General features: G+C 36.1%; 1 protein-coding gene across 6 annotated transcripts; it reads left to right on the forward strand.

Moving 5' to 3' along the window:
* The first annotated feature begins 1674 nt into the window (after positions 1-1674).
* LOC18436910 (chloroplast processing peptidase) lies at positions 1675-26197 on the forward strand. 6 transcript variants are annotated; one of them, XM_006847132.4, is made up of 6 exons: positions 1675-2975; positions 21637-21705; positions 21800-21865; positions 24176-24262; positions 24623-24690; positions 25715-26197. In XM_006847132.4, the coding sequence occupies exons 1-6, from the start codon at positions 2679-2681 to the stop codon at positions 25791-25793; spliced, it is 666 nt and encodes a 221-aa protein (XP_006847195.2). In that variant the 5' UTR covers positions 1675-2678; the 3' UTR covers positions 25794-26197. The 6 variants fall into 6 exon arrangements, with proteins under 6 accessions (XP_006847195.2, XP_088707622.1, XP_088707621.1 ...); XM_088851496.1 differs by lacking the exon at positions 24623-24690; XM_088851495.1 differs by lacking the exon at positions 21637-21705.

The following is a 26197-nucleotide window of genomic DNA, read 5'->3' on the forward strand; positions in this document are numbered from 1 at the left end:
GAGTTGCACCTTTTCTAGAGAGGGTTTACACGAGATTAGGATATGATAGAAAACTTTTTAGCAAGAAGAATACAATTTGCTTTCACCAAATGTGATTGTTCAACGTCTGAGACACACTTGCACCCTCGCACCAAGTTGCATGCTTTGCATAAGGCTTATTTCTTCGTAATTCTTAGAACATAACGAAAGAGGGTATTTCCATATTTAAGCATGACTTATCTTTTTTCTATTGATCAATATGGATAATAAATCCATTATTTTTCTATCTACAAATTAGATAAATCATCATCATCATCTAAACTTTATTCCAAATATTTGAAGTCGGCATAAATAAGATAAAACACACTTTACAAAATACTATAATTTAAAAGGCGTGGTTTATATAGTTTAAAATGAATACTATATTGAAATGATACCAAGTCCTTTTCTATAACAAAAATATAACAGTATGATTCTACATGAGCATGTCACATGCCACTCATTTTTAAAATCTGTATTTTAAAAATTGTTGAGCTTGTTCGAAATCTCCCGAGTAAGCTTGAGACTTGTGGGTACCGGTCCGAGTCTAAGATCCTCCAATTTTGCCTAATTCCTACAAATTCTCAATTATTTTACTCTTTAGTTCTCTATTACAAATCTCCAAACAGACGCCAATTGGTTTGAGAGGCTTAAAAGTAGTGGGTGCCTAGTTAGACCTACCAATTATGTTTTTCAAAAAACTAGGCATGTAATTTGTATAAATATTTAAAAAGTCAATTCGGGCTTACTTATAAATATAGTCGGGATTGTAAATAACGAGACCGTTTTACCTTTTATACAAGTAGGTCACATACTTATAACCATCTAATGTGAAATCTGACAACTTGAATGTGTCACAAGAAAAATTATTTTGAACTTTGAACTTGATTAATGAAATAAATGGAACCACCCAATTTCACTTTCAATGGTCAAGATTAATCATGACTACCTTATACCAGAGATAGATGTTTCATTATATACTTTCTCTAAACAATCACAGTAAGACACACCTAAATATTTTGCTAAAAAACAAACAGTTTTGGTACCAAAACCTTGTCTATGGCCTAAAATATATTTTTATCTCTAATTATAAAATTTAAAAATTTAAAAATAATATAAGATCGAATAAATCTATAAACACTTGAAATATTTGAAATTGGTCAGTCTAGATAATATGTTACGCTGAAAATACTTTTTCTTCGTATCCATAAATTTTGATATCAAGATGATCAATCCGTCTAAACAATGTGTTCCAACGTGTAATCTTTTTAAAACTTGAAATACCTTTTCATATCCATAAATTTTGAGATTAAGAATCAGTATGTGTAGATAATGTGTGGGACCCTGTGATCCTGGCGGACTTGTCTGATTCACAGTGAGTTTTCTTCACCGGTCCAGTAAAACAAAATTGAACTCCAGGGTCCACCAAGACCTTTGACATAATAAACGCACTGTCTTACAAATTCCCCATTTAATCATTTTGAAAATGGAGCTCAAACTTGCTTGAGAAGAAAACACAAGTTTCCCAGTCTAGAGAGAGAGAGAGAGAGAGAAGGGAGAAGAGAGAGAGAGAGAGGGACTGAGAGTGAAAGCGCGAGGGAGACACTGTTTCAAAACGCGGTGTTTGGCTTTTGATCCTTCAACTTAGAGAGAGAGAGAGAGAGAGGTAGAGAGAGAGGATTCCGTTAAGATCTTGAACTCTTTAGCCACTTCAGAGTTTAGTGAACCATGGATTCTCTTACTGAGTTGATGAACTTCCTGTCATGAAATTATGCCTGCAAATCTCATCTGCTTAATCTTATCTCTCCTTTTTCTCCTCTGTACATCTCCTACTGGTTTTCCCTCATCCCTGCTCTGCCTACAAGACCACCCACCTAAAGAAGAAGCTTCTTCCTCTTCCTTCCCTGAGCTGAACTTAGAGCTCAAGTGCAATTTTTTCATGAAAAAGCTTCTCCATTGCTGTTTCCACATGTTCCATTCTTTCCTTGAGCAACAGTTGAGGCGTATGCGGGTTCTTACCGTTCGGTTCAAGCTTTTTGAGGCTTAATTCCCCCCTTTTCCTCTCTCTCTAGAATTTACTTGGTGATGAATTCCTCCTGGTCATTTGGTATTGCTTGAACATCTCTCTCTCTGAAACCTTTGTTTGGTATTGGATTTGATCTTAGTGCTTGAACCTCTCTCTCTCTAACCTTTGGTTAGTAGGGATTTCCTGGTCATATGGGCTGGCTTGAAGCCCTCTCCTTTACTCTCTGACCTTTGTTTAGTAATGGATTCCTGGTCATGTCGCGGTTTCCCAACCGCTCTCTAGAAGTTATATACAGTGGGGACTTCGTGATCATGGTGGGTTTGCCTGAAGCGTCTATGTCTCTCTGTAACATTTGTTTGTTAATGGGTTCCTGGTCATGTTGCGTTTTCGAACCTCTGTCATTTTCTCTTTAAAGCCTTTGTACAGTTGGGATTTCCTGGTCATGGTGGGACTGCGCGGGCTTCTCTTTCTCTCTTCACCTTTGTTTAGTGATGGCTTCCTGGTCATGTGGGGGTGCTTGTTTCCTTGTTTCTCTCTCTAGAACTATGTTTGGTTGGGGGTCCCCGGTCATGGGGAGTTGCTTGAATCTCCCTTTCTCTCACTAAAACCTTTGTATGGTTCTGGATTTCTAGTCATGAGGGGTAGCTTTAGTAAACTGTTGCCATTCCAGTCAGTTAGATGGATGCCTTGCCATGAGTTTCTATGCCCTCAGACACGGGTCATTTTGAGGTTGAAGGGGAAATCTAATGGAGTACGAGGCGTTTTTAAGAAGAAATGGAGCATGTTGCAGAGATGGCTCAGTCTCGATGCTTTGTTTGGAGCGATCTTTTTATTCCTTCTTTCTCGTTCACTGCTTGTCGAGATGAGATTCATTCCATCGTCATCCATGTATCCAACTCTGCAAGTTGAGGACCGAGTTGTTATTGAAAAGGTATGTCATTTGAATTTCTTAGCTGCTTTATCTTGTTCCTATTAATTGAAACCTCACATTGTATCTAACTTATAGTTTCTTAGCATGCTCTAAACAGGCATCTGACTGATAATTTAGAAAAACAAAGGGGAAAAATGAGTTTGATGTCTCTGCCTACTGTTGGAAGATGTCACACACACACACACACACTCTGCTATGCAAAGTACTTACATGGTCATGTCCATGGCATGGTATTCCCAAAGGAGCCACCTCTATTGTTTTTCCCAGAGGATTATGAGCCATTAAAAACCAGGAAAGGGTGATTCTTGGGATTCCTCTTTTTTCTTTTTGTTGTGGTGGGTTGCAGGGTTGTGTTGGGGTGGTTTGGTTGATAAGGGGGTCTCAAATAGAGCCTTAATCGAAGGAATGCGGGATCTCCTTAGTTGATGAAGACATCGTCAATAGCGGGAGAAGCCAGATGGTTTCTTACATGTAACTCAAGACGATTGCCATCAAGTGTTGGTTTGATTCATAGCTTTAAATGTGATAATGGAGGTGAGTACATTATTGTATTAAAGATTATTGTGGTGTTAGGAGGAATGAGGCTCTATAGCATGAGTACAATTTTGGTTTGATGCAAAGGGAGGGTGGCAGTGCAGTGCTTGGAGAACCCTCTGGTCCTTGAGTAATTGGAAGATGGTGAGATTCTTGCCAGTGATCAACCTGATCTTAGCACAATTCTAGGGGATGGGGAACATGGACCATTAAATGAGAACTAGATTGCAATAAGTTGAAGAGACTTGAGAAAGGGATTTGTAAGTGTGTACAAGCTACTGAGGGTTGGAAGCCTTACAGCCAATTTGCAGAATTTGGTTGTGTAGGGTTTTTCTTGGGTAACAGAAGAGTTAAAGTTTGTATTTTGATAAGCAACAAACATATGAATCTCCATTTAACAAAGATTAATGAGCTTAGGAATAGGTAGCACCATTGTTCCTGGACTCGGTCGAGTCAACTCGGCACAAGGCGGGTTTTGGCTGAGTACCGTGTACACTTTGAATATCATGTTTATATATTTAAGCCGCCATTTCTAAGGCAAGAAAATGCTTAGTGGCATACTGGTTAGTATACATGCTAGAGGCCCATTTCAGTAGGGTTTTGACACCCCACAATGACCCATATTTATTTTTAACCCACAAAGATTAGTAATTTCGTTGCCCATAATTATTATTTTTAACCCATGAAGACTTAGTAATTTTCTTTTTCTTTTTAATGAGTTAAAAAACATGAGATGAAACATAGGTCATCACAATGATTGAATACATGACCTCTTGCAAAGTGGCATCTAAAAAGCCTCATGCTACACCAACATGCCATTAAATATTGATTGTAAGAGGGCCACACTTAATATATATATATATATATATATATATATATATATATATATATATATATATATATATATATATATATATAATAGGTCTTCCGATCTAGCATCTAATAAGGAAGTACTTCCTACAAAATGTAAGGTTATTGTATAGATGAGTGTATTAACTGCATCGCTTTCACTATGAGGTATTTCTTGATTGTATTCATTTTTTACAGTCCATTGTCTTGTAGTGTTTAATATTTGTTGTTTAGTGGTTTAACTCATGTGAAAATCCCACCATCCTGTAAACCCACAGACAATAGCTTTGGCTACTTCTTGGTCATGATTACTAGCTACTTTACAAGCCGTGGCTATCAAGTATTTGATGGTTAGACATACCATCGATATTCCAATTTACAATCGTTCTACCCGAGTAGGATACAGTACTTGAAATTAAATCCTCTTCTACTGGGGTCGGCCTAGTATGGTACATCCTTGATTGGGCAGTAGCCCTCCATTTCCTTCCGTAATCTATCCTATTAATATTTGAATTAGCTTCTGTGAATGCTTCCTCTATTTTGAATATCTCATCATTATTTAATGAGTCTTCTTGAAGTACCATAGCTTCTGATTCCTTTTCCTTTTTTATCTTTTATGCTTAACTGGGATAGTTTCTTTACTAGTTCATCAACCAATTCTTTATTTTCTTCCTTTTTCTTTATCCCTTTTAAGCTAAATCTTTCTTCATTTATCTCTGAAGGGGGGTTGAATAATACTGCCTTCTTTTTATCTTGTTTTTTACTAACTTCACCTTGAGGTTTTCCTATTATATTTTCAATCTTAGTAGTTTGTTTACCGATAGACTGTAGACAAAGGTTCGTATAATTGTTTTGCTCTATTATGTGTGGGATCATTTCTATTTTATGGCTATGCTCATTAGGAGCCAACTTATAGGGAGAAGCTTTTGTTTCTGGTTTGTCTTTTAACATTCTTTTTATTTGAAGGCTTCTTTCCGGAGGATGTATACTTTGTATTTCCTCTCCTTCTATTGTATAGAAGGTTTGATATTGATTTTCTAATGTATTCAATTCAAAATTGGGAATAGGAATATGTTTTTCTTCAAGGGTTGATGTTAACCAGTTAAAGAATCCTATATTTTGTTTATTCCTTTTTATAAATTTATTGTATCTTTTATGAAAGGCGTCTAACAATTCTTTTGAGAATGCTGCTAGATACCATTCTCTTATCCCTTTATTAGTTTCATAAAGATAATCATTTTTTAATAATTCTAGGTCTACGTTGAACTTTTCTTCTTTCTGGAGAGTCAGGATATTAAAGTCAAGGTCAGAGAATGTTGGTTCACTCCCTGATGGACTAGGATCATAAGCCTTGTATACGGGTATATTAATGTTACTATTTGTTCTTGTTAACCCTTATTAAGGCTTATCCTGTATTGATGAAGTAGAATGTTTGGAAGGTGCAGACATTCTTTTTGGAGGTCTTATTATATCTTCAAAAAAATTCAATCTTGCTCTTCGGCTAGAATTGAATTGGATTTCAATATTTCCATCTGGATATTCAATTATTTGATCCGGCTCATTATTAATGGGGGTTCTATACTATTGGTTCTCATTATGAATGGACCAATTTTCTGGGAGTATTACTTGAGACCAACTTATTGATTTAGGGATGGCAGTGTTTGATTTTTCTCTATTTGTTTGAAAAAATACTGTCTGTCCCCTGGTCAAAAGAAGATAAGAGACAAGTTTACTAAAAAGTTTGTCCAAAAATCCAATCTCAAAAGAGGAAAGAGAAAAATTCCAGTATGTTATAATTGTGGAAAAGTAGGACACTACAAAAACATATGTAAGATTAAAAAGAAAATCAATGCCCTACAGATTAAAAAGGAGATTAGAAATCAAATATATGATATATTGAAAATAGAAACTGATAGTGACACATCAAGTTCTGATTCTGAGTCTCTAGATGGAGAAATACATGATGAAAATTTAATACTAAGTAGTTCAGATTCTGATGAGCAGATGGAAGATTGTTTCTGCAAAAATCTTAATACCCTCACAAATGAAGAAAATTTAATCCTAGATTTAATAGATAAGATAAGTGACCCAGAAGTCAAAAGGGAAGCCTTAACCCAATACATCCAAGTAGCTAAATCAAAAAGGAAACCAGTCCCTCTTGTTAAAACACAAGAAAATTATAGTCTAGCTGAAGTACTAAAAAGAAGTAATAAAAATTTACTTCTCTAAAAGAACCATCCATTTCTGAACTAAAACAAGAATAAATGAAGTAAAAACTGAAGTACAGAGTCTTCAGAATAGAATAAAAATATTAGAAATGGCTGTTGAATTTTTTGATAACGATACAAATGAAGAATTAGAATTTGATAGTCTTATAAATAATCATAAAAAACCATCAGAAAAAACTCCGGAATCATCCAACTCAAAACAAGAAGATAATTCTATGCAAAACAAAAATTTTGTAAACCTATTGGATAAAGTCATCACTCAGAAATGGCTAACCTTAATAAGAATAATAGTAAATAAAGAATATAGCTTTCAGTCCCTTACATTAATAGATTTAGGAGCAGATCTTAATTGTATAAATGAGGGATTAGTACCTACTAAATACTTTAGTAAAACAACCCAGATACTCAATATAGCAGATGGTAGTAGGTTAATGATCAAATATAAACTTTCCAATGCTGCAATATGTAATAATGGTAATTGTTTTGAAATGTTATTTATTATGGTGAGAGGATTAAGTCAAGCTGTTATACTTGAAACGCCTTTTCTAAATTTACTATATCCTTTCAAAATAGATAGCACATGAATTGAATCAAACCTAGAAGGTCATAGTGTAAAATTTGATTTTATAGACAAGCCCAAAATCAGAGAAGTTAATAACATCAAGCAAGTCAGAGAAAATAAAGAAAGATTTTTATGTCATCTAAAAGAAGAGGTAAAATACAGAACAATAAATGAAAAACTTTCATTTCCAGAAAATAAGAAGATTATTGAAAATATTAGAAGAAAAATAGAAGAAGAGATTTGTGCTGATCTACCGAACGCCTTCTTGAATAGGAAAAAGCATATAGTAAGTTTACCCTATGAGGAAGGCTTTAATGAAAACAAAATACCGTCTAAAGCTAGGCTTATTCAAATGAATCCAAGGCTTCTCGAGATATGTAAAAAGGAAATTGATGAATTACTCCAGAAAAGGTTAATCAGGAAAAGCTCATCCCCGTGGAGTTGTTCAGCTTTTTATGTCGAAAAAGCTTCAGAAAAGGAACGAGGAACACCAAGACTGGTAATAAACTACAAGCCATTAAATCAGGTACTCAAATGGATTAGATATCCGATACCTAATAAAAAAGATTTACTTGATAGACTTGTAAACGCTTGCATATTCTCTAAATTTGATTTAAAATCAGGTTATTGGCAAATACAGATATCTGAAAAAGATAGGTATAAGACTGCTTTTAATGTCCCCTTTGGACAATATGAATGGAACGTAATGCCATTTGGGCTAAAAAACGCTCCTTCAGAATTTCAGAATATAATGAATGATATTTTCAATCCTTATATGAAATTTATGATTGTTTACATAGATAATGTCTTGATATTTTCAGAAAGCATTGAGCAACACTTTGAGCACATAAATGTATTTATAAATGCAATCAAAGCGTCGGGTTTGGTAGTCTCGGCTAAGAAGATTAGTCTTTGCCAAACCAAAATTAGATTCCTAGGTCACAATATTTTCCAAGGAAGTATTATCCCTATTGATAGGGCAATAGACTTTGCAAATAAATTTCTTGATATTATTCTAAATAAAATAGAACTCTAAAGATTTCTAGGATGTCTAAACTATATTTCAGATTTTTATAAAAATCTAGCCATTGATGCTAAACCATTATTTGAAAGATTAAAAAAGAATTCACCCAAGTGGACTGATGAGCATACTTTGGCAGTAAGGAGAATAAAAAATAAGGCTAAGGAATTACCTTGCCTAGCACTGTCTAATTCTGATGCCTTCAAGATAATTGAGTGTGATGCCTCCGAAATAGGATTAGGAGGAATTTTAAAACAGAAAATACAAAAGAAAGAACAACTAGTCCGCTTTACATCTAAAGCATGGAATGAAACTCAGCAAAATTATTCAATGGTTAAGAAAGAAATCTTAGCCATTGTCCATTGTGTCACAAAATTTCAGAGTGATATTCTTAATAAAAAATTCTTAATACGGACTGATTGTAAAGCAGCAAAGGACATCTTGTTAAAAGATATAAAAAATTTAGTTTCAAAACAAATTTTTGCCAGATGGCAGGCAATCCTTTCCTCCTTTGATTTTGATATTGAACATCTAAAAGGACATACTAACTTCCTTCTTGATTTCTTAACTCGTGAATTTTTGCAGGGGGGACCGAGATAGGCCAGCAGAAATAGGCAGGTAATAATGAATACTAATATTAATGATGGAAAAGAAAAAATGGACATTGTTCCATTACCATCTTCAGGAAAGCCTATAATAAATTACGCAGGAACTCCAAACCAACTCATAAAATGACAAGCTCAAGAGCTTATCTCCTCACCCAGTCCGATAAGAACTCCAACATCAGAGAAATCCCTGTTTATAGAAACTACTTTTTTAACTGATATTATAATAGAAGATGAACAATAGAATTTGGATCCAATAAACATTGTCAATATATATCCGATCAATAATTTGAATCCCTCCAATGGTAATAAGACAAGGGAATGGTACGAAGCGATTCTCCTAGAAACAGGTTCTATCACTTTGGTAGATTTTTACCAAAGAAATACAAATATAGTTGCTTATTCAAAATTCCAAATAAGAAAAGCGATATCCTATAAAGAATTGGGCTTAGATCCCATGAGAAGTAGAAAGTTACAGGCACCAGAATTTAATAATAAATACTACAAATATTCTGAATATATCAATGCCTGGCACAAGGTTTTCTCCCTCCAAAATAGTAATAATTCACACACCTAGTTTATACAAATGAAATTGCCAATAGTGGAAACGTTTCCTAACTGGTTCCAGATCTGGGGATCCAGAACAGAAATCCTTCCCCCTAAGATCCAAACTTCTCAAGCCAAGTTTGCAGAATTTAATAATAATGACCCCCAAATATGCCAGGCCTCCTCCTTTTATAGGCCTCGGATCTCAAAGGGTTATTAACTCTCCTTTATAGGTCGGTTCCACCTAAAAGTTGAAACGGTATGTTGATTTTTCAAAAGGAGACGACACAATGTTTTGATTTGGCTGAAGGCTTGAATAGTATTTTGTCGGTAGATTCTTCAAACAGTTAAAGTTGGACAGCAGTCGTCGGTGGCTTTGTCGTATTAGCTAGTGGGTCTCTTGGAATATTAAGTGGCTCCAAAGTGTCGGCCAGCTAGGGACAACTGGCATCTGGTGGCAGATGGCTTTAATAATTCTGATGGTGGCAGACAACAACTGATATCTGTCATTCTTTATTCATCGGGCTGGATATTTGAGTTTTATTGGGCTTTTTCTTCGGGCTCTTATTGAGAAAATTCAATTGTTGGTTGTACTAGGCTGCAATCTTCATTCTCGGCAGCATAGTCTTCATCATTTTGCGACGAGGTTGACATTGCTTCTCCTTCTTCTTCGAACATCTGAAGCAACTGCCTTTTTAATTCTTCTTTTGTTGCTTAAGGATTCTGCTTCTTCATCTTATTAATATATTCAGCAAAGCTTTTTGGGTTTTCTTCTGGCATCTGAGTTGGGATTCAGCTTAATATTTTCTGGATCAATAAGCTTGTTTTCATAAACGTCCCTCCATTTAAGGTATATTTTCTTTCCAAGTTTCGGGATGTATTCTCAATCATTAGTAAAATTATCGGATATTGCAAAAGTCCATTTCATAATCCAGGGGATTTGATATAATGCCATAAAGTATAGATGGTGGTCTATTTGGGGGTCATTATTATTAAATTCTGCAAACTTGGCTTGAGAAGTTTGGATCTTAGGGGGAAGGATTTCTGTTCCGGATCTTCAGATTTGGAACCAGTTAGGAAAATTTTCCACTATTGGCAATTTCATTTGTATAAACCAGGTGTGTGAATTATTACTATTTTTGAGGGAGAAAACCTTGTGCCAGGCATCGATATATTCAGAATATTTGTAGTATTTATTATTAAATTCTGGTGCCTGTAACTTTCTACTTCTCATGGGATCTAAGCCCCATTCTTTATAGGATATCACTTATTTGGAATTTGAATAAGCAACTATATTTGTATTTCTTTGGTAAAAATCTACCAAAGTGATAGAACCTGTTTCTAGGAGAATCGCTTCTTACCATTCCATTGTCTTATTACCATTGGAGGGATTCACATTATTGATCATATATATATTGGCAATGTTTACTGGATCCAAATTCCAGTGTTCATCTTCTATTATAATATCAGTTAAAAAAATAGTTTCTATAAACAGGGAGTTCTTTGATGTTGGACTTCTTACCAGACTGGGTGAGGAGATAAGCTCTTGAGCTTGTCGTTTTATGAGTTGGTTTGGAGTTCCTGGGTAATTTATTATAGGCTTTCCTGTATATGGTAATGGAACAATGTCCACTTTTTCTTTTTCCTTATTAATATTAGTATTCATTATTCCCTGCCTATTTCTGTTGGTCTTATCTCGGTCCCCCCTGCAAAAATTCTGAAATCAGGAAGGAAGTTAGTATGTCCTTTTAGATGTTCAATATCAAAATCAAAGGAGGAAAGGATTGCCTGCCATCTGGCAAACATTTGTTTTGAAACTAAATTTTTTACATCTTTTAACAAGATGTTTTTTGCTGCTTTACAATCAGTCCGTATTAAGAATTTTTGATTAAGAATCACTCTGAAATTTTGTGACACAATGGACAATGGCTAAGATTTCTTTCTTAACCGTTGAATAATTTTGCTGAGTTTCATTCCTATATATATATATATATATATAGGAAAAGTCTTAAAATCGCCTATAGGTGAATTGCTACAGTGTTTCGTCCCGTCACCGACATGCTATGTCTGCGACGGTTTTTAGGAAAAACTGCTATGGACCTATTGGAGCTATGGCGGTCCCTGTACAATTTTTGTGTGAAAAAAATTCTGTCACGAACATGCTATGTCCGTGACTGTCTTTAATATTTTCGGGTGGCGTCGAGCCTATGGGCAAAAATACTGTTCATTAGTGCCCATTAGTGTTTTGTAGTCTCTTCCACACACACACACACACACACACACACACACACACACATATATATATATATATATATATATATATATATATATATTATTCAATACCTATTCACTTTGCGGGCTCACAAAAAAATTGACGACGAGGGGAATAGAACATGCGACTTCTCATTTGGTGCACACGGGGAATCACCAGTCTGACACGCTACTCTGTGTGAAAACAGTCTCCAAATTATATCTATATAATGTTTAATTGTTTTTTATTTTTGTCTTTTTTGTTTTTTTTTAAATTGTGCATGACTAAGGCGAGTTACTCAGACGCGGCCAAGCAACTCGCCTTCGCCAAGGTTTGAGTCGTGTTTCAAAATATTGGGTCACAATCAAGGTTATCGAAACACTTGAAAATGGAAGATCTAATTGCAAATGTGTTAGGCCTTTGGTAAAGATTGATTGAATTACGTATTGGACAGGTTGCATATTGTAATTCTTATTGCATCATGGTGTACTAAAGGTGCAGAATTCATTGGTTGAATTAATTTATTGCTTGTATGGTTCATCTCAAGGGACTTTTGTAATTGTCAATAAACCATTTCTAATAGTGTCATTTCGAATACGTATGAAATACATTTAATTAGTTTGGGAAACCTTAAGTTGAATGAAGACCATAAGGTTTCAACTTGAACATTTTATGTAGGATAGTTAAGAAATTGGAGTGTGAATCTTCCCTTATCCATTCAAATAAGAATTAGTTAGAACCATATTTGATTGAATGGTCATAGGGGTTTGAAATGGTAAGTTGGGTTGGCTAAAAGTCATAATGCAGAGAGCTGTAGTACTTGAAATAACAACCAACTTTATACAAGATATAGAAATAGTCAATATCTACTTTATAATATAAAGAGCAAGAATGCATATTTTAGATTTTATATAGAGCTAAATTATTAAGGAAGAACCATTTGAGAATAAAAGAAAGGTTTTCAATGAAAGAATATTGCATTGCTATACGAAGTCATTATTTTCTGATTGGTAGTTATCCAAATTGTGCGTTGATTAAGTCCTAAACCTATGTGCTACACTCAATCCTTCTAATGGGCATCTAGTGAAACTTTTGTCCCACTGCCTAAAGAAACTTATGCTGAAAGATAATGTAGGATCAAGAAAGTTTTGCACTTGTGCTATGTTGTTAAGCATTTGATCATCAGTTAATTGTTTCCAACAAGGCATTTATAGACTTCTCCCTTTCCAATATATTTCTATTGCGACTGTTGCTCTTTCTGTAGCCTCATAAGATAGGTCATCGTGGTCCCCTCAAAGCAAATTATGTGTTGAACTTCTACCTGTGGTTCACCATCTTCTACCACTTCCTTACAGGTATGCCATAATAAAGAATTATAGCTGTTGGATGGAAGTGAGAGTGGGAGTGGAAGAGAGGGATCACCACGTGCTAGCAGTTCCTTTGGTCAAGAGCACATTTTATACAATTATTTGATTAATGACAAAAATATAAAAACCTAAATTTTTAAAAGTTCAGAGAAATCCACGATCCCACAAAACATAGTAAAAGATGTGCAATAACAAATGAATTATTGATTAATTATTTTTTACCCGAGTTACTCAGACTCATCAAGGTGTCGAGTCCGAGCAGGAACCCGCCCAACTCGGCTGGTTCCTATATCTTAATGCTATAACTTGTACAGCCTCGGCCAAGTCTGTATTATTGATTTGGATTTTGGACTTGGGACCTTGCTGAGTCCCGAGTCTAGGCCTTGTTTCCGAACCTTGATTTTTATTTAATTAATAAGTAATATTTTTATATTCTTTTGTAATGTAGTTTGTGTAATAATCCCTCAAAATACAACAAAAGAAATATTATGATAAGGCAAATCAAGGTAATTCATTGCAATACAAGGGGGTTGAGTTTTATTGATATAATCTGCTTTGGCTACAATTTCACACATTACAACCTTCGAAAGCATTAGAGAGAGATTCTTAATGAATCATCTTCTAGGCCTTGTTGGCTTCAAAAGTGCTCGGAGCAATCCCTAGATAGTGGGGATTGAGATGCCAAACTTTAAAAGTTGGAATTCCATGGAGAAATCTATTTGGAGCTCCCGAACGAAATCTTGGAGTGGGATTGACACCTAGATTAGGAGACCCCAATGACTGTGTAAAGAATCAAGCATTACTTTTGCAATTATGGCCTCCAACTTTCTTTCACAAACATAGAGCCAACTATGCATCAGAAATGAGCATTAACTTGAATAATATCTTGTTACTGGGGAGGCATTTTAAAATGAAACAATTAATAGTGAATCACAATGTGGCTCGAGATTTCTACTCCCTTTCCTGTGGAAATCATTGTTTCCACGACCGGTTTCAATTAGATTTCAAAGGTAATTTTGATGTACAAACCACAGTTGTTGGAGGCGGAAGCAGGGTCTTGAGTGGGATCGGTTTGAAGAATGCTGAATCGTCATAGGGTGAAAGCTCTCTAGGATTAGGATCAACATTTGTTCATTCAACAAGTTAAGGATCTAGGTCCTAGGATACCTGGGAGAAAGATCCCATGTCAATGGGTTCGAGGTTTTGACTTGGAAGGATCTAAGCTCAGCAATACATAAAACTAGATCAATTAATAGTGTATGATAAAATTAAGATGTAGCCAATGGCTGCTTGATCCATTATCATACACTTTAGATTATTACTAATGCCATAGTTATAGTACTTCAATTTACTACATGAATCTGATTTAATAATATCATAAATTGGCTTACTATGATATTAAACTGAGGTTTTTTAATAACATAATTCTAGCATACCACGATGTGATATGCACCACAGTTTAGCATATTTTAAAAAAATAAATGTATAATATTGAGGAAAGGATCAGTAACTCAATAATATAGCTTCTCTCCTTGGAGGATCCTACAAGCATGCATATTGAGATCCCATTTCATAGAGAGCGAGATCCCTATTTCTCTAAAGCAGTGTTTTGAAACACCACTAGGCCAAGGTACTCGGATCTTGGCCGAGGCGAGTTACTCAGCCGAGTTCGAGTACCTCGCCTAAGTCGTGTACAATTTTAAAAGAAAAAGACAAAAATGAAGAAAAATTAAAAGTTATATAGATATAATTTGGAGAACGTTATCAAACAGAGTAGAGTGTCAGGCTGGTGATTCCCCATGCGCATTGATGAGAAGTTGCAGGTTCCATTCCCCTCATCGTCGATTTTTTTGTGAATCTGTCGAGTGATTAAGTAATATATATATATATATATATAGGAAAAGCCTGAAAAACGCGTATAGGCGAATTGCTATAGTATTTTGCCCTATCACAAACATGCTATGTCCGTGATGGTTTTTCCTAAAAACCGCCACGGACCTACGGGAGGCGTGTCGGTCCCTGTACAATTTTTGCATGAAAAAAATCATGTCACGGACATGCTATGCTGTGATGGTCTAATCATATTGTTCATTTTCGCCCATAGGCATTTTTGTAGTCTCTTCCATATATATATATATATATATATATATATATATATATATATTGTCGCTCCCTCCTAGAATCAATGTCTAATGACATGTTGGTTTAGCATGCAGCTTGTTAGATGTCACTTTGTAAGAGCTTATGTGTTCTGATCCTTGTTATGACCTCTTTTTCATCTCATGTTTTTTAACTCCTTAAATTTTTTTTTTTTAAGTCTTTATGGGTTTAAAAAAAATTATGGGCAATGAAATTACTAATCTTCCTAGGTCAAGAAAAAAGGGTTGCTCTGGGGGTCAAAACCCTACCAAAATGGGTCCCTAACATGCATATTGACCAGTATGCCACTAAGCATTTTTTGCCTAAAAAAACGAAGGCTTAAATATATAAACATGACATTCAGGGTGTACATGATACTCGGCCGAAACTCATCTCGCCCACAAGGCGAGGCCGAGTCCAGGTACACAGCTCTAAGCCTAGCTCTCCCAAATATCCCTTAGGCGGAGCCGCGGGATCGAGTTCCTAAGGTGGTACAGTGGCTTTAGCCTCAAGGTTCCTGCAACTATGCTACATATCTTCTATGTGAATATTTATTCGGTGGATGGCACATGGAGTTGATAAAAGTTTTGTCACTTAGTAGCTTCATAATTGCATTTTCAACATTAGATGGCATATACGTGAGAGAAATTGTGCAACATTTTTGGCTCCATAGAAAGGCACAATCTCATCAATCTATAAGTATGGGATTCTCAAAATTTGGGTCATTGAAAGCTAAATTTTAAGAGATTTCTCTTACCTGCCTGTCATATGCCCTAATTGCGGTAACAAATTATCGTCTTTCCTTAGCAATGGTCAAAATAGGAAACGCTTTCTTAACTGCTATCAAACCTTAACGACCCAACTAAAAGCTAAGTCAGAGAATACTATAAATAGATCTTGAACATGAAGCTCACAATTCTTTGTAAGAGTAAAGCAGGGTTGAAAACAGAGCTCAAAGTTCGATCCTCATATTAAACCTTGATTTTGAATAGGTGGAAAACTTGAACTTGCACAAAACTTAATTGATCCTTTGTTTTAAACTTTCTACAACAAATCTAGAGGTATGAAATGCTCTCATTGTCTTCGAGGTATCAAATTGTGCCAACAGGGGAAATCGAAATCCAAGATGCAATTAGGTTATGACAAAAATACACTCAGGATGCAACTAAGTCTAATGAAGCACTATGAAATCTTCTTTGATTTGCATGCTCAAGAGAAGCCCCTGAAAAACTTAGTCTCTGTACTGATTTTCCATCATATTGACTTGACTTGGATTTGATTTTGATTAGAAATCAAAGGGAGAAAACATGATGGAGAGATTGGGAAGAAAATGCTTGCAGGATCCCTCCAAGGAGAGGAGCTATACTATTAATTGAGCTACTGCTCCTCTCCTTAGTATTATAGATTTATTTTTTTAGACTATGTTAAACTGTGGTGTATAACACATCGTGGTATATTAAGATGATGATATAAAAAGCCTACAATTTAATATCATAGTAAGCTAATTTTTGATATTCTTAAACTATATTATTTGTAGTAAATTGGGACAACATAGCTATGGCATTGGTAATAAGCTACGGTGTATGATAATGGATCGAGCAGGCATTGACATGATCCTAATTTTATGATATACAATTGTACCATTCATTGATCTTGTTTTATGTATAGCTGTGCTTAGATGCCTCTGAGTCAAAACCTCACATCTAGTGACAAGGGGATCTCGCTCCTAGATATCTTAGGATCTAGCTTCTTAACTTGTTGAATGTACGAACATCGATGCTAACCTTAGGGAGCTTCCACCCTATATTCGTTCGTCGTTCCCAAATCGATCTCTGGTGGAGGATGGTGGCAAACATGTGACAACAATTGGTAAAAGTGTGACATGTGGCAAAGCAAAGCTTTTGGTCGACAAGAAGTGAGAGAAAATGTCTTAAATGGTTTAACCATGATCAAAATTTGGGGTTTCTATATAATAACTCTAGGGTTTTAACTGTGGTGAGATGTTATGCTTCTTTCTAAACCTTGACGAGAGTTTTCAACAACTCAACTTCCGGTGAAAATGTTTGACTAGAAAAAAGAATATTTTGACCCAATGCCAAACTTTTGGCTGTGCCACATCCACAACTCAGTTTGGCTTGTCTGGCAAGGTTCTCTCACTCACATGTGTGTATGTCTAATGCATAATTTGAAAGCACCCAAGTCTCTCTTCTAAGTCCTCAAAGAGCTAAAAAAATTTCCCGCTTAAGTTACAAGTCTTGCCTTTAGACAATGTGGGATAAAAGCAATCTCTCTTAGCCATACTTTACCTTAACATAGAAACTACCCAATCAAAACAAAAAATACCATTAGTTTTTGTGAAACGTTTTTTAAAATACTAACTACTTGACTCTAAGTTAGGCAAATTAGGAATGACAATGCATAAATAAAGGTGTCCAAGAGACTTGAACCTCCAACGATATTGTTATGCAAAATTCTTACCCGGACAACGAGTGGATGAATCTTGAGCCGTATCGTATCCATATATAGGTATCCCTCCTGTATACTACATTTTTTGTCTCAGGCAACTATGCTCTCTTAGAAAGCTCACGCATTGATAACCTTGCGCTCAATGTCCCTGTATTCATGAGTGCTCTAGATAATGCACAATTCCCAAAGGAAGTGGCCTCACTTCCATAATCGTATGTGTGAATCCATGGTACCCTGTAACTCAACATCTCTACTTGTGCATTTCATCATCTAGGTGTATTGACTCAATAGGAGTGTAGCTCATCCTTCCATAGGTCCTAGATCACTACATAACACATGCAGGAATGGGTAGAGTCCTTTGATTTCCATTAGAAGAATTGTGGTGCTTCAAGCTTGTTGCATTATTGGCTTGTTGTTCCCTTTGACCCTGGGATTAGGGATCTCATGTTTTACTAAGTAGAGTTCCCATCACGTTATGAGTTGTCTTCAATGAGCTTTAATCTTATTCCTCTAGTTGTCTTGCATATTTGGTCCGTTGCAAGGCCTTCGGTTAACAAATTCGGCAAGTTCTAATTAGACTTATATTGTCAATTATAATTACTCCATCCTTGAGTAACTTTCACAATTGATTATGCCTGAAACAAATATTCCTTGACTTTCCATTGTAGATCTTACTCCTCTCTGTAGACAACTTCACAAGCACAGTAAATTCCCTTGAACAGGTTGTACGTATTCCATCAAGTTTCTCGATCATTGCTTCTCTACTAGCAGCCTCCATGGGAATTAACTTTGACTCCATTTTGGTTCTAGAGAAATGCTTTTGGTTTTGGATCCTCATGCACTACAAATCCTGCATAGGCAAAGATCCAACCACGTGTAGACCTAGATTAAACATAAACCATTGTCCAATTTACATCTTCATGCCCTTCCAGGATAGCTGGTTCACTCATGAAATGTAGGCCAAAGTCTATAGTCCCTTTGAGATACTGCAGGACCCTATACATAACATGGTCAATGCTCTCGACTCGGATTTGTCTACTTGGCTCACCCACTATAAAGGTGATATCAGGTTGATTATAGTACACTCCATACATTATTCATCCAATGCTTCTAACAAAGCCTAAATGGGAGACGTAACTACTGTCGTTCTTTCTCAATTGAGTACTAGAATTGTTGCCGACAGTCTAAATGATTGAATCTTTGTAAACTCTCTATATAGTGAGATTGGGTTAATATGTAACCCTTTGGTTTTCTCACTATCTACATTCCTAGAAAGTCACATCAGCTTTGATCAAATGGTTCATATTGAATTTAGAAGAGAATAAGTTCTTGGTGTCTTTGATGCATGCAATGTTGCTACCTAGCAAAAGCATATCATCTACATACAGGCATACAATAACTACAACACCACTTAAAACTTCAGCATTTACACATCTATTAGTGGGATTACCCCATCAAACTTACCATGGCATAATTTTGATGCTTGTTTTAAACAAAACGTGGATTTCACATGTTTACAAACCAATGTGGTTTTAGTGCAAATCCTTTAGGTTAACTCGAAATATATTTCTTTGTCTGGTTCCCCATTTGGAATTGTTGTTTTAACATGCATCAAGTAAATTTCTAGACAATATATGGAGGACAGAGCAAATGAGTACCTGGATGGTAGCTATTGTACCCAGTGGTTTAAAAAATGGATCGGTGCTCTGAATCGGGCACCCCAAAAACCCATCCGGATCGGTGAATCAGCGGTTCGGATCGGGAATCGGTCGCATTCAACAATAAAAAAATCCAAAAAAATTATTAAAAATCATTATAAATGTTGTTTTTTAGGAATCCAATAAGAAATGGGGGTACTGCATTATTAACTTTCATTTTTTTTCGTCAATATGCGACTATTGAGATGTTCTTTCCCTGTATGAACTTATGTTAACCATTAAATTTACATCACAAAAGAAAAATCATATAATTATCATGGATGAAGTATATAATCATACAAGACTACAATAAATAATGGATTAAATCGATAGAAAAATGGCCACCAAAATCTCGAATTGGCCACAAATCCTAATCCGCTAAAAAAAAACCCAAATTATTACAACCTAACTAACTATAATCTAAACTTATTACAACCTAACTAACTATAGTATTATATACTGAAATTGAAATTGTTGATTTATATTTTATAACTATTTTACTATACAAATAATAACAAATCCAATATCATCTAATTTAAAATATATTATTGACAACTCTAAGAAAAAATAGTACATTACATAATTTATAATGCAAATAAAATTAATAAATAAAATATAAGATTTGGTTATCAATGTAGAAATTATTAGAATGCGTACCAATTTTCGAAATAACATATTAATTTTTCAAAAATCTAATATTTTAGGTTTCTAGAATAAATTTAGTGGAAGAGATTGCTAGTAGAGAGAGAGAGATTTCAAATGGCTTTATTGTATGAACTCTATCTTTAAATTAATATTCCTAAATTTATGTTAAAGATCACCATGTTGTAAAAATAAAAAATATAATTAGACGAACAATAGGTATTCATAGATGAGAGAGGTAAAAAGAGCTAACATGCTCCAAGCGTATATTGTATTACCTTTCCATATCTAATTTAAGCTTACAATAATCGCAACTCAAATGCATTTATTTTTTTTGACAAGAAAAATGAGAAGATGGTGCAGCCCAGGTTCGAACCAAGGACCTTCAGTGTGTAAGAAGTTGTGATAACCAACTACACCACATACCCACTTGTTGTATTATTCACGTGGATTGAATAAAAGCCTATATTGTATTGCCTTTTAATTACAATAAGTACCATGCTCAAATCCCACATCGAAAAAATGAAAGAAGTTAGACGTGAATAAAACCTTCCTCAGTACCACACAATTGCGTGCTTGAAAAGCATGAGGCAATGTGCCCAAGGACACGTGCTGCTAGGGGCCCATGGCTAATGGAGACACATGTGGCCATGTTATTGTCCTCATTTTTAACAGAAATGACAAAAATGCCCTCGACATGGCCGGATCCCGTTTTATAGTTGGATCCGAAATAGCCCAGCCAATACCCGAACCGGATCATCCGGTTCCAGATCCGATCGGCATTTTCTGAACGCTGATTGTACCTACTAGTGCATATGTATCAAAGGAGTCAATACCTTCAACCGCAGCAACTCGTCTAGCCTTGAATTTCTTAATGCTACCATTCTCCCTAAGTTCGAAAACCCATTTGTAAACTAAAGGCCTAGAACTAGGAGGTAAATCTATGAGGTATGAGCTTTCAAGTTCGATATCAGATCCCCTTCATTGTTGTCTGCTACCCTCCCAATTCTTAGAAGCTTCTAGGTTCTCCTATAAGATACATCTGAAAGTCGAGTCTAAAGTCAGTTGGTTTTTGGGCTCTCTTGCATCTCAAGTTTGTCTATTTCTTCATGACTATCATCTGCATTGTGCCCTTGTTCATGCATATCACCATATTCTTATGTTCACCAATGAATACATTTTCAAAAAAATATACACCCCTATACTCTAAAATCACATTTGAGGCTAGGTCCAGAATTCACATCTTATAAGATTACCTTTGGGGCTACTTTTTGGCTCTTTTGTTTGGTGTGGCTGGTAAACATGAAAGAAAAGAAAGCACACCTATGTGACCTCCATAATTGTCATGTTGGGTTTGGTCAAGAGCCACCTGATATTTCCATTTGTTTATCGTCTTTGCTTTTGTCTTGTATCCCAAGAAAGGCATTGCAATTCTTCGAAGGCATCTGTGCTTCTTTGCATTTGAAATTTTTTTTATAATGCTAGCATCATTCTAGGGACTCATTGGCTACAAATTTGTTGATTATGTTAGTGTTTTATGTTTCTGGATCCTTCAGATGTCTTGTACATGTTGTGGTTTGCATTGTAAGAAGCTTTACCATGCGTTAATAAGTTTGGTTGTTTCAAATAAAACAATAGACTCTGATGTTTCCCGGTTATTGATCCTTATTCCTTGATGCATATTTTCTGCTTCCAGTTATTGCTTCTTACTCATTGATGTGTATTTCTATCTAATTTCATGATGTGTCCTTCAGGTTTCATATTGGTATAAGAGCCCTGCTATAGGTGATATAATAACCTTTACTGCACCTAGGAGTTTACAGGTTTGAGTGAAGATTGTAGTGTTGGAAATTTATTTTTCCGTCCCTTAATTTTTTTCTTTCATGATTTTGTTTTTCCATGACATTGAAAAATCAGGAGATGGGATTTAAAGAAGATATTTTCATCAAGAGAATAGTTGCAAAGGCCGGAGACTGGGTAGAGGTATCCATCATGCAACAGAATTTCTGTTGAACTTTCCTAATTCCTTTTCTTCTTTCCATTTCATTATGTAAATCAGATAGTTCAATGACAGATTTGTAGATTGTTTTGTCCATCTTGGTTATAGACAATGCTGCAATAACTTATAGGCATATCAATATTAGTAAAACTGTGGTTTCCCCCTACATACTTCCCATTTAGTAATTTTTGAGCAACATCAGCCATATTGAATGGCTTATCCAACATCAACCCCATTAGTAACTGATTTAAGGTATGTGATTTTTTCCTCTGTATTATGGTATGAGTAGTTTTTGTAAATACCGGACTCAGTGGGTCGAACTGGTAAATCAATGGTTCCGAGCCAGCTCAGTACCCGCCCAAGCCAGATTGCCAGTTCTCTAGGGTTTTCTTCTCATGAAAATAAAAGAAAAAGGAAAAATGCGGCTGCAGGGAGGGGGTTCTTGGAGCCGGACCAGTACCCCACCGTTTCTGAGCCGATTTAGATCACTGGGTATGAGTATGATGTAATCACAACATGACACCTAAACACTAATAGGTCCTAACCTACTGATGTAATATTCTATTGACACTAATACTGACACCAGACATTTTTGGGGTACTTGTATATAGAAGTGATGTAATATGAATAAAAATAATCAATTACTTAAAGTAAATTATGAATTATGTTATGACCTCAAAGCTTGTTATATTGGTATTCTACCGTGGAATATAAAAATATTGCATACCAAAAAATATACTTTATAGTATATATTCAGAACATGTAATATTTCTTATTAAATAAATGTGTTATTGTCAACACTTCCCAAAAAGAAGAAAATGAATGTGTTAAAAGAATCAATGCGTCAGAGCACTTTTATATCTATCTGGGCATCTAATGTTACAGGGGGTCCATGTACATAGAAAATGAAATTGGTCCACTTTGGCACCCAAGCTCCTTGTTCTCATGAACACTACTTAAGTCAGAGTTGCAGGCAAATTTTTATTTATTTTTGAAGAGGGAAATTTAACATTTTACCCATTTCTTTTTATTTAGTTTCAAAAATCCCATCCAACTACAACTAGGTGGGTAAAAGGTTAAATAGTCATGAGTTGAAATATTTGAAAATGGGTAAAAGGTTAAATAGTGGGTAAACTAGGTGTATTTTCATTAATCTCCCTTTGGGGTATGAATGAGTAACAGAAGTCGATAGATGTAAATAAATAGATCTCCCCATAATAAAGGCATCTTGGCTTCATCAGCATCATCATCATCATCATAGGCATTCCCCATCTGTTTAGGATCGGCTATACGAATACCAGTTTGCCATTCTGCTCTATCAAGGACCATACCCTCAGTGATGCGATAAGTCGTCATATCTTTTCCATCTTGGCTTGTGTAGATTAATTTATCTAGACTGCTTTTTTAAAGATAAGCCTGATTTTACTAACAATTCTGTAAGCTAGTTTACGAAATGCTACTGAGATTGAGGACTTCTAGACTAGCTACTTGAACATATATATGTAGAACTGATTGCCTCTGGAGTCATTCCTTTTCATTAAAACTCAGACATTCCAAGAAGCAAATCCTGATTTGTAGCAAGTAAAATGCAGTGGAATAACCATCTATGCCTGAAGACTTTGCTTAGATCTGTTCTATCCGATTAGGGTGTCTTGATACTTTCTTTCATAATAATCTTTTGTCTCTGAATATAGACTTGATATTTCTGTACTGTTTCATTTTGGCCTCACGTTGTTACATATGCAAACTGCTCAAAACCTTATATAGCCAACATTTCAAACACCATCCTCTTCACATGACATAATATCCAGTTTTACAAGTTATTGACATTTTTTTTTTTTTTTTTCCATTTTCCGTGAGATGCCCTATCCCAGTTTTTCTTTCCGTTACGTGGCTTCAAAATGGTGTGATCCTTGTATGCCCTTCAATCTAGCAGATTCATGCAGTTGGGTGCATCTGTTAACTCCATTGACAAATTTTGTACCTTCCTGATATTTTATAATTTCTCATTTCCAAGTTGTTGTTAGCTTTGTTGTGATTTAAGATAACAACTATAAGATGATTTCATGATAAGCTATTCCTTGGATTCACTCTATGATGTCTCTATGAACTGAGAACTTTGGTTTCTTTATGTATCTTGTCGCCTCCTCAAAATCACCAAGCTCCAATCAGTTTATTTTCTCATGTGGTATACAATGATGCTTACTGATGAGAGAAAAGTAGTATCTGATTGTACTGGTTATCCTCATAATCATCTTCAAGATTTTCTGTTCCATTATTAAATTTTGCTGCAGGTGAATAATGGGGTGCTTTACATCAACGGTGCCGCCCAGTCTGAGGATTTCATTGCAGAGCCTTTGGCATACAAGATGCATGCAACAGTGTGTTCCTTGGAACCATCTTTCCTTGATCATTGTCTCCCTCTTGTTGGTTTTCGAAATTTCTTTTACCCCGCGGACAAGAGCACGTGCTCGAACAACATTATGGAGTAGATGAGGGTTTCCAACAGTCTTTGAAGTGGACGCAGAGAGAGAGAGAGAGAGAGAGAGAGAGAGAGAGAGAGAGAGAGAGAGAGAGATAAAGGTTCATTAACAGTGATGTGGGAGAGGAGTTAGTGAGTTAGTGGGCTGACTCCATGTTGTTGACATATCTGAGTGCCTCATGAGCCTCAGGCTGCGCACGGTCTCTCTGCTTCCTCGGTGTGCTCTGAGACCTCTAACCTGCCTTGCTTATTTGTGCAGTATGTGCCAAGAGGTTGTGTGTTTGTGATGGGTGACAATCGGAACAATAGCTGTGATTCCCACATTTGGTGAGTAGTAATAAATGAAGAAGGCCATACACCAATGGTTTATGGTGTATGGTACAGAAGAGAGCATCTACCTGTCTGAAGATAGATGGTGGAGACCAATTTTATCCTGGCAAATGTCCAATTATCTTCACTCCATTTAATCTCCGACCTTCCACTGGGGAAAACTGGAACAGAAAATGCATGTAGGCTTAGTGCTGGATATGGATCGGCTGGCCCGGTTGGCCTGGCCCTAAAAATTAGGGCCTGGGCTACCGGGCCTGGGCCATGACAAGACTGGCCCTACCTGGTCCTATTTCCTTTGTTTCTCTTCTTTCTTTTCCTTTATTTGTATTTGGCCTGACCTAGACCTGATAAGGCCAGTGCCAAAGGCCTTGGCCATGGACTTGTTTGGGCTGGACCAGGGGCCAGGCTGGTGCCTAGATGGGCTCAGGCCGGCCTATGGAGACTGGGGCCAGGTTAAGACCAAGGCTGCCCCAACCCTTTGCGAGCCCTATTAGGCTTAAAGCATCAAGTTGACTGTAGTATATGATCCCTAAAAATACTAAAGGATAAGGTATACCAAATGGGAGGTTAAAGAGGCATCCATACATCTATTTCTGATGATAGATAGTTAAGATTCACTACAGGGTGACCTCCAGATTATTCACCTTGGTATAGTGAATCCCCAGCTTTTGTATCAGGAACGCCGATGATGGATGCCCTTGTGGATTACCTTATACTGTACACCATTGGCTTATTTTAATCTCATATTTGTGTGATGGAAGGATATTCAAGAGAATTATACACTCAAAATGGACCATAGAATACTTTTTTCCATTTGGGGTTTCCACCATTCATGAATAATGGGGCCCACAATTAGGATTCTGTGCAGTTCTGGTGGATCCTGACCTCCACTATTCACCATTCTCTACTGTGGTCTTGTCCTTAATGGGACATAATTGTCCAAGACCAATGCATTCTTGGTATGTATTCTCATTCTGTTATTCATGTGAATTCATTCTTGCCATGGTTTGGCTTCTTGTAGGGGACCTCTTCCTGTGGATAACATTGTCGGGCGACATGTCATGTGTTGTGCCAGGCCCTCCTGTGCCTGCCGGCCCTAGGTTCAGATGGTCTTGCATGCGCAGGTGAGTGGAGAGGCTGTGAAGACCATAAATATCTAGCTCGCGTTGCTCTCTGCTACTTCCACTCTTGGATATGGTTGGTTTTCTATTCAAATGTCAGAGATGTTGTAAGTATTTTTCAATTGACTCTTCCATTTGTATATAGAACCCTGATGAATGGGTGTGTTGACCTAGAAAACTCTAAACGAATCCTGACTTTCCTTATATTCGGTTTATTCCGAGAAGGAGGGGATATGTAGACTGAAGTTTTTGTTGGTTGTTTAAGTTGCATGTCTGTATTGTTAGTATCTTAGCTGGTGGTTGTATTCATGGTATGGTATCAAGTTTGATAGTTGAACTGGGTTCCAAAAAGTGATTAATATCAGGAGCAATGAATTGATGTA

This window comes from Amborella trichopoda, chromosome 11 (assembly GCF_054954075.1).
Source record: "Amborella trichopoda isolate Santa Cruz 75 chromosome 11, AtrichopodaSantaCruz75HAP2 v2.0, whole genome shotgun sequence".
In the NCBI taxonomy this organism is placed as follows: domain Eukaryota; kingdom Viridiplantae; phylum Streptophyta; class Magnoliopsida; order Amborellales; family Amborellaceae; genus Amborella; species Amborella trichopoda.